Below are 15,871 nucleotides of genomic sequence, written 5' to 3' on the forward strand. Positions count from 1 at the left end.
TTCCATGTTGTCATATGTGTCAGAATTTCCTTCCTTTTTCAAGTTGAATAATATTTCATTGTATGTATCTGCTACATTTTGTTTATCCATTCGTCTCTCAATAGATGTTTGGGTTGCTTCTGCCTCCTGGATATTGTCAGTAGTTCTGTTATGAATTTGAGTGTTTAAATATCTTTTTCTGGCTATCGGGTATTTTGGGCACACATGCAGAACTGGCATATTGAGTCAGAGAGTAGTTCTGTGTTTAGTTTTTTGAGGAACAGTCATTGTTTCTCATAGTGACTGCAATAGTTTACATTTCTATCAAATTACCAACCTATTTAATTCAGCCCTTGGAAATAATACTCTCTAGTTTTTACTATATCACTCTCTGTAGTCAGAGGAAGTAAAAATGTGCTTTCATTTAAATTTCTTTAAACACGAATGAAAGATAATGTGATTATATTAACGGGATTTCTTAAAAAAATAGGCATTGCTGAGAGGTCTCCCTGGTGACGCAAGGGGTTGAGACACAGCCTATGAAGCTGTCCGCAGCCACTGCAGCATGAGTTCGATCCCCAGCCAGGGAGCTACCCACATGGCGCAGCAGACCTCTTCTGACTTGCCCACTGCTCTCCTCTGCAGTGTATTTCAGTCAGTTTGCCTGTTCTGTTCCCCACTCTGTCTCTGGTGAATCCTCTCAACCCCCAAACCTCTGGCCTGTACCCCAGTTCTTGCATGCATAAATCTTTAAAAAATAAAAGGCATTGCTGATATTTCCAAGAGTGTAACGTAACAGTTTTCAGGTTTGTATTTTTACTTCTATTTCTAACCTGTGTATGTACATAGTTTCTCTAGTTACAATTCTTAAGTTATTTTCTATATTCCTTTCTATTTCTATTTCTCCATAACTTTTATTACTTTTATAGATGGCAACATAGGGCACTTTGTGTCAATAAAACATTGTATTTGGTGGTTGCCAATTTTCATTTATTGCTTTGTTAAAATAATGTTGCTATTGGCATCTTCACAGAACTCTTTCTCTTGAATGATTTCCGAAGGACATATTCTCAGAAGTAGAAGAGATTGGATCAAAGTCAATGTTTTTTATGAGTGTTGCTCTATTTCTAACACATTCTTCTTGCCACCATGACATTTGACTTCCTAGAGATTTATGTATTTTTTAAATTATATATTGTCAAAATAGCATTTTGTCATTTAATAAATTTTAAGGACTTAACCTTATTTCACATCAGCGCAATTTAAAAATCATTATTTTGCTTTACTATAGAGAAAACTTGAATAGCTTAGAAGTTGTCATTCAGTGTGTTTGTTTATACAAGTGAAAACTTTTTTCTCCTCCCATTATCCCTCAGAGAGCTTTCTAAACGCACTATTTTATCCTTTTAACCACATGTAGGGTACCTACTTATGAGAAGCACATACCCTCAAGTGCTGTTTTTACTGAGAATTTGTATATCATTAAGTCAACAATATATGCTCAGAACCTACTCGTACATAGCTACTTGACAGTACTGAGAGAAAAGTATTTAAAATAGATTATCTCCTGGAAAGGTTAATAATTCCAAAGGGTCTATTCAGTAAACAATCTATCTCCCCCCTCTCAAACTTTAATCAAGACAGGCACTCAATATTCACAGCATTGCACTAGACTACTCAGGGAGATGGGTAGTAAAGGAATTTCATATAACAAGGAGTGTGAGGTTAATTATGTAGTGAAGAAATTAACATATAGTTCTGTCAGAATAAAGACTTGAAAGAATAAAAACTACTGTCTGAATCCATACCCTTTCTCAACATTTCCAAAGACATGTAGTGATCTCTGACTTATATGCCATTGGCATAATAAAGCCCTTTGCTCTTCCAACCAGTTACAGTTTAGTGAAGAAGATGGGACCCAGTTTAACTGAATTTATTACAGGTCAGATATTCCAACTCTTATATGATGAGAGATAAATCTTTTAAAATCAATTTCTAGGAATTTCTTTAGGGGCTTGGGGGGGATACAGATGTTTTTTGACCTTTCACTAAATTAGTCTTCTGAAGAGGAAAGCTACCAGCCAGAGCTCTTTTCTCTGAGAGCATTTACTTGGGGATCTAGCTAAAACTAAATTATGGAATTAAAGTGCCTGCATAGATGTTTCTGGCCAGGATGGGGAGGGGTTGCTTTGAAGTAGGTGCCTGATTTTCTCAGGATGCCTTTGTGTATATTCTTTCACACTAAAGCATACTCGGATATGCATGATACTTTTTTAAATTAAGTTCATGTCTACTTTTAGTCTCCCAGTGAGACATTATGGTGAAGTGAGATATAAACTTTGTTTTTGGTCTTATTGCTTGAAGTAGCTTTGTCTTGCCCCGACTTTATGAATATTGTGTGCATCCAAAGGCTTATTTGGTAAGTGAACCAAATAGCATTTCTGTGAAAGACCAAATTGGAAAATTAACAGCCTGAACACCGCCAAAAGGATTTATTTTTTTTTTAAAATCATGGCTCATTATGGTAGTATATAATATTGTTTTCATACTTGGAACCAATTTTTTTTTTTTTAAAAAAAAGTAGCCGTTGTAACATTAGACCATAATCTATTCTGTATGTCCACCAGTGCTTCCACATGATCCAAAATCTTCTAAAATCTCTGCTTCCATATGTCAAGGACTAACAGAGGGAAGAGTTTGCAGATACTGTTTTTTCTCTACAATTCAGTCTTCAGAAACTTGAGAGCTTTCTTCATGTTTTCCAGCACTAAAGGGGGAAAGAGTGTAAAGATGTCACCAGGAATTAATAGATACAGTAACTCCCCCAAACTCAGGTACTTTATTCATTGTTTAAAGGGGTGCTATTTTATCATAGGGTGAGAACTTGATAATCTTATGAAAACTTTTCTAAAATGATCTACAATGGCTTTACAAGTTCTCTTCCAATATTTATTAAATGCCCTTTCTACAAGATAGATATTACTTGTACAGGACACTTCCCTTTGGAGTCCAAACTCTTATTAAGATATATAGTATTATCTCAAGAATGATCAGTTTTTGGGATGTGCTCCTTCTTGTCTTCTCAGCACCCACTGGAAGCTTGCTAATGGACCAGGAAAATCTTTCCCAACATAATGTTGTTGGTCAATGCTGTCCAGTAGAAATTTCTATGATGATGAGAAATAATCAGTGCCTTTGCATAGACTACTTGAAATGTGGTTAGTGTCTTTGTAGGAATGGATTTTAAATTATAATTTCAAGTCAATATAAAAAAAAACTGCATGTGGCTAATGGCTAACACATTGGGAAAATAGTTGTAGGCAGTGCATAGAAGGGCAAAATGGGTTCTTAGGTCAAAACCCAGTTTTCTTCCCAGAAGGACTAATTAGATGTCACACTAAGTATGGTTTCCTATTGAGGTGTTTCACCTGCCTTGAATCTCTAAATTTTTTTTCCATTTTCTCACACCCCCAGGGGAACTGAGTATCTTGGCAACTAGTTGGAACTATCTTTCCTGCTGATCTTTAAAATTGAACTTGAATTCAATTTCAACAAGCTGGGCTATGTCATTTCACTTTTGTTCTTTCGAAAAGAAATATTTGACAGAGCATGATTACTACTGTTACTGCAGTCGTATAATTACTATTGCACCCAATTCTGTGGTAGGAGTTGTAAGTTAGTGTGTCTAAGGAGAAAAACCTGAAAAGCAGATAGGTACTATGTCATAGACACCCCAAGGAGAAAAAGATACCTAATCTAAATAAGTCATCTTCACTTGAGATTTTTTTAAATCAGTCTCAAAGTTAAAGTGATTTGCTTGCAGACAGGAGTATAGTTAGGATCAAAGGGGTTCTCTGTCCCTGAGCAGAGCTTTCTCCTTACCAGGTAGCCTCTACTTCCAGCAGGATAGCAATAGAGATGTACAAAGGAGGTAACACTTACATAGAGCTGCATCTGAAGGTTCGTAAGCATAAAGACGATTTGAATATCTTCCAGTGATGTCGGCTCTAACTGTTAGGGATGGGTCTACAAGGCAAAAGACAGTGGAGCACTAAGTTTCCAAGTAACCTCTCTCTTACCTGACAAAGTCTATATATTTATCCACATCCTATGGATGGAACTAAGCGTGTGGCCCACTAGCCCAAGTTCTATTCTCTACATCCACTTTGCAACCTGTCCTTGCTGTCGGTACCCAAGGGGAGCTATAGCATCAGCACCTGCACGTGCTATTTGACAAGGTTATGAACCTTGCTGTCCTAGTATAGCAGCCTGAAAATGGGATAAAATATATTGTTCGTATTTTTTTTCTTGTGTTTTTGTTTTTTGGTGAAAACATTGGCCATCGCTACTTAAGAATTATCTTAAAACTTTTGAAACATTTTTGATATTGCTGAAAGGTCTTTCCCAGATAATAAGAACCTGACATCCAATGCCAGTTTTTTAAAATCAGAGATGTTTAAAAATGAATGAAAAAACACAAGTTCTTCCAAACAGCAATGGGTCTGTAAGCATTAGTGTAGCCCCCTCCACTATTATTTTATTGTTAACCATCTGCATTTTAGAAATAGATGTTTACATTTTAGAAATTAAGGAGTCATCCCTTATGTATATGTATATTCCTTGGTTTAAATCCATTTTTTTCATGTTTTATATTTAATTTGATGTTATCAATTGCTGAGATATGGGGGCGGGGAGAATGGTAAGGCCTATCCACCTTTTTAAATGTAAGGTGTATGCAAAGATACACAGACGCTTAAATCCTTGCCTTGAGAGGGCTGATTGAAGGAGCCTTAGGTACATGTCCTGAAAACTAATAAAGCTTCTGTGAGAACCATCTGCAAGTGTGCAGAGCCTGACAGTGATACTTGAGCAGACAATCTGTCATTTGAGAACGTTGGATTAGGACCAACGAACATAAATTACAAGAAGCAGACACACATTTCTTCAACAAAGGCTTAAGAGCAACGCAAAAACAGGGTCTGTGCACAGGATGCAAACACGAGGTCTCTCCTTTGTAATAAATTAACATAAGACCAGCCTTTTCTTCACTGACCGGCCCTGGCTGCTTACTGGAACCACCTGGGAAGCTTTGCAAAAATACTGACACGCCCAGAGTTTCTGGTTTCATTGTTTTGAGCTATAATAGGGGCAGCTTCATTTACAAAATCTTCCAGGTGGTTGAAATATGCAGCCGGCACGGAGAAGCTTTGAGCTGGAAGAGCAGGATGCCTCCCAGTTCGTTCCTAGGTGGAGGATATGGAACGAGGGCTAAGATGCCCCACGCGCTGTGAAGTGACCGCGGGTGGTATGGCTGCGCCCACACTGCATTTCAGTAGCTGATAGACTATTTTCTCTGCAAAGGTATGTGTGGCAGGTGATGAAATAAAAACTCACATTTTCTAATGAAAATATGTTGTGGAATTTAAAGTAATGCTATACCTCTTGCTAGAGCTTTAAAGTGACACTGGCCTTCGTGGAATGGCCTATGAGGGTGGGGTGGTGGAAAGAGGAAGAGATGGGGTGGCCCTTGTGTGATGTTTAGGGTCTGCTTCATCTCCCTGTCACTTTTACTTACCAATAAACATAATCCTAGGGACATACTGGCCATCAGGAGAAAGGTGTTTGTCAGTTGTTTCATACTAAGATTTTTTAAAAAAAAGAAAAAGCAGTTTTAGTTTGTTTATACTTCAGTTATTTTCAAACTTATTAATAAAAAACTGTGTCCATTCCTGGGCTAGACACATTAAGATGTGGTATGGCACGACTCTTCAACAACCTTATAATGCAGATGAGCATGAAATAATAAGATAGAACAGAATATGTTTGAACACATGAAGTAAAAAACTGAATATGTGATAAACAAATGTGTTCAATAAGAGAAACTATGGGAGGATTTAAAGTGTTTGGGAAAAAAATCTTGGATGAGGTAGGGAGAAATAGATTAATGAAAAAAGCAGAATTCATTTTTGCTGGAGTCCAGAAATAGACAAGATTTTCTTGAACATACATTTATCCAATTTTTTAATTTAGATTTTTCTTAATTTAGCTACTCAAAGCACTTATCTTTAATGAATTCACAGTCTATTGGCAGGAAAGTGAGTATTGAGGATCCAGTGGGTGTTCTAGCACTTTCTGAAGTAAGGGGGGAATCTTAAAAAAATGCATAGGGATGAGTTACATGGACAAGAAGATGGCTCTAGGCTGTGCAAAGAATGTAACATATAACCCAGTGCTTGGGGCAGACTGAAATATAGGGGATGTGTGGGGCAGTGGAGATAGAAGATGCTTGAGCTGCTTTGGGGCTGGGCATGAGTGTCCTTGCTGAGCATACAATGGTGTTGTATTTGTGCATAGAGAAAAGCCAGTGGAGCATGTTAAAAGAGGAACCATGATCCCATTGTGGTCTTTGAGTTACCATTATGGTCATATGGGGTTAGGTAAGTCTAGTAAGCATGAAGTCATTTAGCAATACTGCGGTAAAGTAGGTAAAATGAAAAATTTGTGCACTATAATAGGTGGTTCTCAGTTTATAGGGAAATAATAGCAAGAATATTTAGAAGTTAGAACTATAGGACTTCACTGTTAAAGGTGAGTAGGAGATTCCAATATAAAAGAATACTTGTGATGAAACAGAAGGAAGAGAATTTGAAAAGCCTGGGCCAAAATGATTAATTCATGTTAAATATACTGAGTTTAAGCTAATTATGGGATATCTAGAACTCTATTGTATACAAAAGTTGGAAGTTGTGTTTGGGTAAGATGTGGGAATCACCAGTGTGTAGGTGTTGATGAAAGGCAGTGTAGACGAAGTTGTCCATGGAGAAAATAAAATGTAAAAAGAGGATCACGTCAAGTATAGAGTCACCAAAACACTAACATTAAGAGAAGAGGGGCCTCCCCTGGTGGCCCAGTGGTTGAGCGCTGGGCTGCGAGGCTGCCCACAGCCTCTGCAGCGCCAGTTCGGTTCCTGGCCACAGGGCGAGGGTCCCACATGCCACACAGACCTCTCCTCCACATGGCACACAGAGCCGCCCCCTGCTCCCCTCAGCGGTGTACTTCGTCATTCTGCCTGTTCTGTTCCATGCTCTGGCTCTGATGAGTTCTTTTACCCTCCCCCGCTGCTGACTGTACCCAGTGCTTGTATAAATAAATAAATAAATCTTAAAAAAAAAAAAAAAAAAAAAAGAGAGTAGGGGACAGAAGAGTCCATGGAAGGGAAATGAGGAAGAACTGTGTGTATACTTGAGAGAGAGAGAGAGAGAGAGAGAGAGAGAGAGCGCGCGCACGCATGCGCATACATTGAACAGAAAGTGGTGGAAATGGTGACATAGGTGGGAATTTATGAAGCTAAAGCACAAGTTGCATGATTAGATCTGGACAGCCACAATGTTGTCTTTTCTAGGTAGAGCGGAGCAAGGATTAAGAATGGGTGTGCAGCATCCGGAACTATAGGAGCAGAAAGTAATTTGCAAAATACACAAACCTAATGATTACAGCAATAGACAAAAATCTAAGTCTGTTTCAGGTAATCAACCATTATAAATTACTAAATAAATTAAAAGATATGCAAGATAGATTATTAATAAAATAAAATGTAATATCTCTGTTATCTCCAATCTCTGAAATGAAGTAGTGGGGACAGATGTAGTTCATGCAGTATGACTAATATTTATGGGAAAAATGAATATTCAATTTCAAATAATGATCTAAAGAGAAATGTTAGTGATGGTGAAAAGTAAACTTACAACTAGATTGAGGAGAACAAACTGATCTGCCAATTTCTGGATTTCTTTGTTTTCAGCAAACACTTTCTTTAAAGCTACAATGCAAAGAAAAATCATTAAGCTTCCATCTCATTACCAGTTAAAACCATTGCTCTCTGCTACATTTTAAGTTGAATTTTATTTTTAATACAATATTTTGCTTTTCCAATTTAGCAGATGATTAGTGAAGTAAATAGGTAACTGACTACCTTTGCTTCTCATAATTCACTCACTCACTCATTCATTCATTCAACCATTTGTTTTTCCAGTCATTTATTGAGTGGGTACTACTATGTATGCACTGTCTTGTACACTGTGGATAAATTAATGGGAAAAAAGTAACATGCTTTCTTCATAGAACTCATATGCTTGTTTAGGAGATAGACCATAAATAAGTAAACAAATGCCTAATATAGATAGCGATAAGTACTTTGAAGAAAAATAAAGCAAGAGAAGCAGCTTAAGAGCTGTGGGTTGATTAGAATAGACCTCTCTGGAAAGGTGATGTTAATGTGAGTAATCCATTCTAAGATTTTGGGGGTGAGTCATTCTAAACAGAGGGTACTGTAAAAGGAATAACACTGAAGAAGTATTGAGCTCAGATGTTTGAGGAAAAGCACAAAGGCAAGCTAAATGGTGTAGAGAGTAAACACAGGGAGAGTGGGAAGAGTGGAAAGAGTCAGAGACCAGATTATATTCAGTCTTTCAGACCTTGGTCAGGATTTGGATTTAGTTTTATCTGTGTTGAGAAGTCATTTGAGAACCTGAGTGATAGGATCTGGTTTATATTTAACAGTGTCATTTTGGCTTCTATTTGGGGAACTGACTATAGGATGATGAGGCAGGTGGGTGTTGCAGTAGTCTAGATAAGATGTGATCTTGGTTTGGACTGGCAGTAGCAAAGAGTCAATAGGAAATTACTGGATATGAACAGAACCTCCATAATATATGGAGCCCAGAAGAAAGTAAAAATACGGAGTCCTTTGTTCAAAAATTATTAAGAATTTTAATACACTAGCAGCAGAGCTTTAAATCAAGCCTGGGGACCTTCAAAGCACTAAGCGCTGTGTGACTGTACAGTTGCAGGACCATGAAACTAATACTGATACTGATTTTAGGATGTATTTTGAAGTGAAAGACAGTGGCATTTGCTAATGTATTGGATGTAGGACATAAGAGAAAGTAAGAAGTCAAGGATGAATTCTAGAGCATGTCTTCAAAATATGCACCAATAATTAACGCAAAATATAGAAATATTTGAAGCTGCTTTAAAGTATTTTTACTATGTAAAATACTCTTACTCAATTGTGCTCAAAGCTAAAAATATAAAGATGAGTGATTTGGACTGTGGACTAAAGCTAAAAACCTATAAAGGACATTATATTTAGAACAAGTTACCTTGACTGTGTGGGCATTCATCCAAGTGATGAATAATCATCAAGGGTTTGTTGCTTTAAGAGATAAAGAGAAATTGGATGATTTTTAATCAGTAGGATTTTATGTATAGTTAATTAACACTAGATGGTGCTCTTGAGAGCTTTGAGAGATCCTGTATAAGGCAGTTTTACCTTGTCTTGGATTTGTATAAAGCTTCTTCATATGTCTGAGTCCAGATGAGTTGATCCCCCCAACCTAGAACAAAATGAATAGTATATTTAAAACAATGTAATTTTAGACTCGTCTGTTGTAAAGTAATGGTATAGACTAAGATAGATATATACTCTTTACTATGGAGGAAGTAGAAATAATTATAAGCTGATAAATCCAGAAGGAACACATACAAAAACATGTTCGGTTTCCCGATTAAGTAGTGTTGGAAACTAAGGCCAACTCCTACCTCTAGAGAGGGTCTGGGGCAGTTTAGGGCGAGAGTCCTTTGAGTCCTTTTTAGCTCCTGGTTTGACTGTGGCATCCTTAGCCAGAGTGTAGGAGAGGGCCACAAGAAGCAAGAATGTTGACACTGAAATCTTCTCCATGGCAAATCTGATACGGAAAACAAGCAAAATGAAGATACATAAAATGAGGGAATTAGCAGCCTTTAGATTGTATCACAACTGAGGCACACAAAAGGAATTGAGACTTAGTTGATACTGAATACATGATTAGAGTAAATATTACCTTACATAGAATTTTCCTAAGAATACATATTATGAATATTGATTTAGTGCTATATATAGAACCATATAGAAATAAATACACTAATTTAGGTCTCCATAGAAATCTACAATATTGAAATATAGATATATATTTTAAGAAAACAAGTAGACAGAAATATACACTCTGACAGCTAAGAAAACCTACATTTAAATTTTATATTCAAAAATTTTTTGTACTGGAAGTCACATTAGGGGAGACCTCCTCTTTTCCCAACTTCCACCTCCCAAGCCTCACATTATTGAGGAAGAATCTGAGAGATGAAGATTTATGAGATGGGTACCGAATCAAGGTTTTTATTTTAGCTCTTGCCATTTTGCAATTCTGACTCCCATCTTCCCATCCCGAAACCTTTAAACTTTTGTCAAAATGATGGCACTGCCATTGAAGAATCTGAGTGAAAAGATTTCTTAGTTCATATAGAACCTGCCAACTTTTCACTTAACTGAGGAATTGTACTCACTCAGCTTTCTCCCTAGTGTAACGTCTACTCAATCTCTACATATTCTCTCTGAATTGGCTAAAATACATTAAATGCAAGTTCCTTTCAAACAACTCTTTGATTTTATGTGGATCTTTTAGAGGTCGGTAGTTGTAGGCGTGTTCTCAGTGCCCAGAAATATTCTATGGGACTCATAACACAGAGTAAACAACTCTGTCTGAGTCTTTTTGTTAAAAGCATTTTTCCTTTCCAATATTACTGAGTTAATTTTTTGGAAAAGTCATACTAGTGTGAAGGACGTGCCTAGAAACAGGGAAGTGAATGGCTAGATAAGATGTATGAGACAGCAAGAGAGTAAACTTACTAGCAAAGTGAGTTGCTCTAGCAAATCATGGTTATCCAGGAACCACAAAATACAAAGCTCTGGTGACTTGGGATTTGTAAAGACAAAGACTGAAATTGCTTAAAATGACACATCTAACTAATATTGTAAGTTTTAAATTAAATCAAACTGGGCAAAGGAAACAGGGTAGACTGTCAATATTTAGTGTTTTTAAGGGGGAAAGTTTCTCATGTTCTGATAGTTTGGTGCGAAGTTTTGCTGTAGGTTAGCTGATTTTAAAAAAGCTTTACTAATATTCCAATTCAGATGATAACTGTATTACACTATTATCCAAATCATAATAAGTAGCCACAAAATTCCTCACTCAAAAAGGATATAAGCCAAAAGCACCTGATACACTTTTATTTTTCTGTATTCATGAAAAGATACAGAAATGCCAGTAGCAGTAACAATATTCAAGCATTCTGCAGAAACAACTCAAATGCTACATCAGGTCAACAATCACCAACCTTCTTAGTACAATGACAGCTTTTTAAATATAAAAATGTCTCGAACATTTTTTGTGAGAATAATTATACTTTTGAAATATCAGTTGATTCATAAACATCCTCTTGCCAAATAGCTACTTGGAATTTATCAACAAACATTGGATTTTCGTATATTATTTATGGTAGCAGCATCTATGCATGTTAGCAAAACAATAGTACACTGATTATAAAGCATTTCATTTATATATTTAGCTCATAGACAATTCTTATTGTGCAAGTGGCTATCACAATTGCTTCATGGCTTAAAGGTTGGAGCTATTGATAAGTATATATATTACACATGTTTTATGGCAGGATGTCTCAAGGAAACATAAGTTAACTCCTATTGGGCAAACATCCTACTCTGGGCTGACTTCTGAGATTCAATATATTGAGTTTTCATAATATGAATAGACTGTTCTGCAAACTTCCTGTATAAACCACACGCAAGTAAGAATCCTAACCATGGAAAATGTTGATAATTTGATGATTCTCTCTTTCTCTCCCCTGCACTTTCTCTTTCTGTTATCACAACCAAGGAATGAACTTGCAGAAAATTCCAGCTCTTTGTTTGTAAATGTTTCATGAAAGCAGTCATATTTCTCCTTTTACAACCTATCTCATGAATTTATAAGGCTGAAGAAGCAACACAGATATCGTTACAGAGAAAGAAAACAATTTTTGCTATAATTTTCTGAATTGCAATTCTAAGCAGGCAATCTGACTCAAGGTTTCACAGTCCTATGGGCCTTGACTTCAGCCAGGGGGAGAGAAGCAGAGGCTTAGATGGTAACCAAGGTGCAGTGACTGAGATAGAAGACACTGGACCTGTCCCAACCTTGAGAACTCCATATCCTTAACTCTTAATCCTCTTCTTTCCAAAATGCATTACCTATACCAACTCGGGAACGCAGAACTCTGCTTGCTCTGGCCAAAGACAGGTCCCTGTAAGTTCTGGGGGGAAATTCCATTATTCTCTCTCCAAGTCTCACTCTTTGCCCCTGGAATTACCTTGTACTTCTCTGTCTATTGATTGCCTGTAACTTGACACAGTAATCAGAGGCAAATCTCACTCTAACAAGTGAACTATTCCAGTGCTATTGTTAGGAGCTTACCTGGATTTCCCCACCCACCTATCTGGCGAGCCAGGCAGCCTCAATGCAGTCCAAGCTTCTGAGTGTGCTAGCTGAGCTCCAGCCTCTATTTATGCACCAGATAACACTCCAATCCCACCCACTAATCCTGTATTCACATGTTGTTAACTCGGAAGGAACTTTCCTTTTCCCAAGCTTTTTCTGAGCTACAGGGATACCGGTTCATAAGAACAATGTGAAAAGGTGTAACTTTAAGTTTGCATATTTTAACAATTTATATCTTACTGATAAAAATACATTATTAGGAGATTTGGAGAAGATTGGCACAGTGCCAAATCCAGGTAAGCTTTAGATGAAGACATTTGATTTGCCCGAAGGCTGATTTGTCTGTAGGTGATTGGATGGAGTTTGTGGTTTGTAGATGTTTTTTTTTTTCCCCCGTAGGCAATCTGAAAATACACAGGAGATGATTCACAATTTTAAACTCAAGAGTCGTATAAGCAGCGATCCTCCATCGTGAGACAAATTATTTTCCATGATATACTTCCCTATTCCTGTTAAACGAAATGTAATTATGGGTATGACAAAATATAAATCAAGAACTCACATGATATTTCAAAACTGAGGAAGTTGTTGAAAATAGATATCCTGACTCTAGGAAGTTTTATTAATTACCTTGGAGTTGAATATAGGCAGCAATTTCCCTCCAAAGAGTTCAAAGGTGTTTCACAGATATTCTCTCATTTCATAGTAAACTTTCTTGCTAGGCAAGCAGGAAGCAATTTATTTCATTTTTCAAATCTTAGAAACTAAAGTTTGCAACCACCCCTTTTCACTCAAGATTAATCAATAATTCACTAAAGATTTTAAGACTGATCTCATATTTTCTATATCAAAATTTTAATCTTAAATTTTGCTCCTGAATCAGGATGTAATCCTTAAAATTCACAATAGAAGAAATCTAACAGAATACAAACTAATGGGATGCAAGCCTTATAAAAACACATTTTTGAAATGATACTTTAAGTTTCTCAAGTTTGTATATTTTTGATAAAATAACTTTGAAGATATATGTCGTGTTTATATTTTCTCATTTTTTCTTTTAATGGGCAGGTTTTTTTTTAAGATTTATTTATGTGTACAAGAACTGGGGTACAGGCCAGAGGTGTAGGGGGTGAGAGGATTCACCAGAGACAGAGTGGGGAACAGAACAGGCAGATTGACTGAAGTACGCTGCTGAGGGGAGCAGCGGGCAAGTCAGGAGAGGTCTGCTGCACCATGTGTGTAGCTCCCTGGCCAGGGATAGAACTAGTGCCAAAAGAGACTGCGGATAGCTTCATAGGCTGCGTCTTAAGCCCTTGTGCCACCAGGGAGGCCCATATTCTCTCATATTTTTAAGATAAAATAAAGTTTTATTTCTGTAAGCAGAATATGAAAGGATTCTCAAATATTGAATTTTCTTAATTCTAAATGAGTGTATAGAGATAATTCAGCTGGGAGTCTGACTAAAAACAGTGATTTGAACTAAGCTTTTAAAACTGGAAAGAGTTTTTATATAGATGCTTAGTCTATTCAGCTTTTAGAATATTCAGTTCAGTTCCCTTATGGTACAGATAATAAAAATATGTTAAAAAATAATTTTCTTAAGGCCCCACAACTAGTTTAGGGTAATGTTGGTACCACAGTCTGGGTACCCTTGAGTCCGTCACCTATTGGGCGGCATTGAGGGTGATAAGATTCCAGTCTGAGTCCCTCACGCTGCTGCTGGATGGCTGGTAGAAGTCTGAGATATCATTTAAGATGTCTGAAACTTTGGTTTCCCTAATTGTAAAGTGGGGATATGATTACCATACTGACTGTTTGGGGTATTAAGTGAGACTTTAATGAACTAAGAGATGAGAAAGTACTCGGTGCTTTAGATCACTTTGCTAAGTCAGATGTAACAAAGTACCACAGACTGGGTCACTTATGCAACAGCAACTGATTTTCTCACAGTCTGGAGGCTGGGAGTCTGAGATCAAGGTATCTACAAGTTTGATTTCTTTTGAGACCTCTTTTGGGCTGTTTCTTATGGCTTCATAAAATTTACATACACTACTAACTCCTCCATATCCATTTGTGTTCTGTGTCCTCATGTCCATTTCCTAGAAGGACACTCATCTTGAATTAGGGTTCATCCCAATGAATTATTCTAACACAATAGTCACTTTAAAGACCTTATCTCTAATACAGTCATGATCTGTGGTACTGGGAATTAGGATTTTAACATGTGAATTTTGGGGGGTTACAATTCATCCCTTAAAGTGATAATACTTAAGAAGATTTCTAGTTTGTTATAATTAATTGTAATAATACTATAATTATGCTACTGTACTCCTATGTCTAATTTAGTGTCAGTAAAAACACAGTATTTGTCACAGTGGGTAAGGTATGGCAGAGAGGAAGTAATTATGAGAATATAGCCTACACACATTAGTGGTATAGCCCCTCTGGCATGTCTGTCTTGGACTTTGTATATAGATAGAACAAGTATGCTTTGACACAGGTGGGTATGGGAGTTTTCTTGTATGTTATTAAACTGCATTACTTTAACAGTATGTCATGTGATTAGTTTCATTAGCAGGGATCTGCCTGCTGCTGTAGAAATATGCTTTTACTAGATAGACATTTTTGATTTACTTTTTTCTTGAGTAAGATTTTATAATATGTTTTATTAAAATCATGTTTGGTAAGTCACATCAAGCTTGGTACCATTGACCCTAACAATAGGCCCAATTACATAGAGGCTATTCATGTGTGTCATCATAATTTTAGAAACTTTTACTCAATCAGATTCTATAATAGACAATTTCCTATTTGGGAGGTAAAATTTAGAGACAGTAATATTAACTAGCAATTATTGAGTACCCAGTATGTGCTGCATATTTAATTTTTTTGCTCATTCATTCACCCCTTCACCAACTATCCATTGAACTTATTTATGTTGCAAGTCTGATGCTGGGCATTAGAGAGATGAGGATGAAAAAGATAGGGTCAGTTATTGAGAGAGCCAGGCATATACATTATATAATTTCAATTTAGGATGATAAACCATATCATGGGGAAAACACAAATAATTTGAAGTCACTGTTCCTACCTGAAGGTTACTTACAATCTAGAGAACCACTGAACTGAAGATAGAATTATGCTAAAAAAGAATAATCTACACTGGAATAGCATACAATAAATAATAGATGAGTGATATAGACATCAGCTGATGCTTTTCAGAGAAAGTAGAGATTACAATCTACTAATGTATGCAAATTAATAGTAGAAAATTATCAGATGGAGACAGTGAGACAGGATTTGCAATATGGGTTTATTGAATATTTAATTGGACTGGCCTAACTAGAGTGAGTTCCATCTGAAACTAGTAGACAATAGGGCTGGGAAGGGATTTGAGGGCTATATCTTTGTGAACTTGAATGCCATTTGAAGTTTATTAGGATTTTGGGTCCTAATTAGGGAAGTATTATTTAGTACTTTCTCATCCTCAAGAGGAAGTATTGAATAGTAGTGGTCACGAGGGC

At 36.7% G+C, this 15,871-nt stretch overlaps 1 protein-coding gene across 3 annotated transcripts in view; it reads right to left on the bottom strand.

The window, feature by feature from the left end:
• Positions 1-2,435: 2,435 nt before the first annotated feature.
• AGR2 (anterior gradient 2, protein disulphide isomerase family member) overlaps positions 2,436-15,871 on the bottom strand; it is a 30,845-nt gene continuing 17,409 nt past the window's right edge. For 2 of the 3 annotated variants that reach the window (XM_037514012.1, XM_054691902.1), the window contains exons 2-8: positions 9,580-9,725; positions 9,311-9,374; positions 9,141-9,193; positions 7,725-7,798; positions 5,555-5,618; positions 3,922-4,005; positions 2,436-2,746 (exon numbers count right to left, since the gene is read on the bottom strand). In XM_037514012.1, coding sequence (XP_037369909.1) covers positions 2,697-2,746; positions 3,922-4,005; positions 5,555-5,618; positions 7,725-7,798; positions 9,141-9,193; positions 9,311-9,374; positions 9,580-9,718 — 528 coding nt within the window. In that variant the 5' untranslated portion in view covers positions 9,719-9,725 and the 3' untranslated portion in view covers positions 2,436-2,696. Of the gene's footprint in view, positions 2,747-3,921; positions 4,006-5,554; positions 5,619-7,724; positions 7,799-9,140; positions 9,194-9,310; positions 9,375-9,579; positions 9,726-12,323; positions 12,373-15,871 lie in introns of those variants that run through there. The other variant, XM_037513938.2, reaches the window with a different exon arrangement.

Source organism: Talpa occidentalis, unplaced genomic scaffold, assembly GCF_014898055.3.
Source record: "Talpa occidentalis isolate TD23 unplaced genomic scaffold, MPIMG_talOcc4v2.1, whole genome shotgun sequence".
Classification (NCBI taxonomy): domain Eukaryota; kingdom Metazoa; phylum Chordata; class Mammalia; order Eulipotyphla; family Talpidae; genus Talpa; species Talpa occidentalis.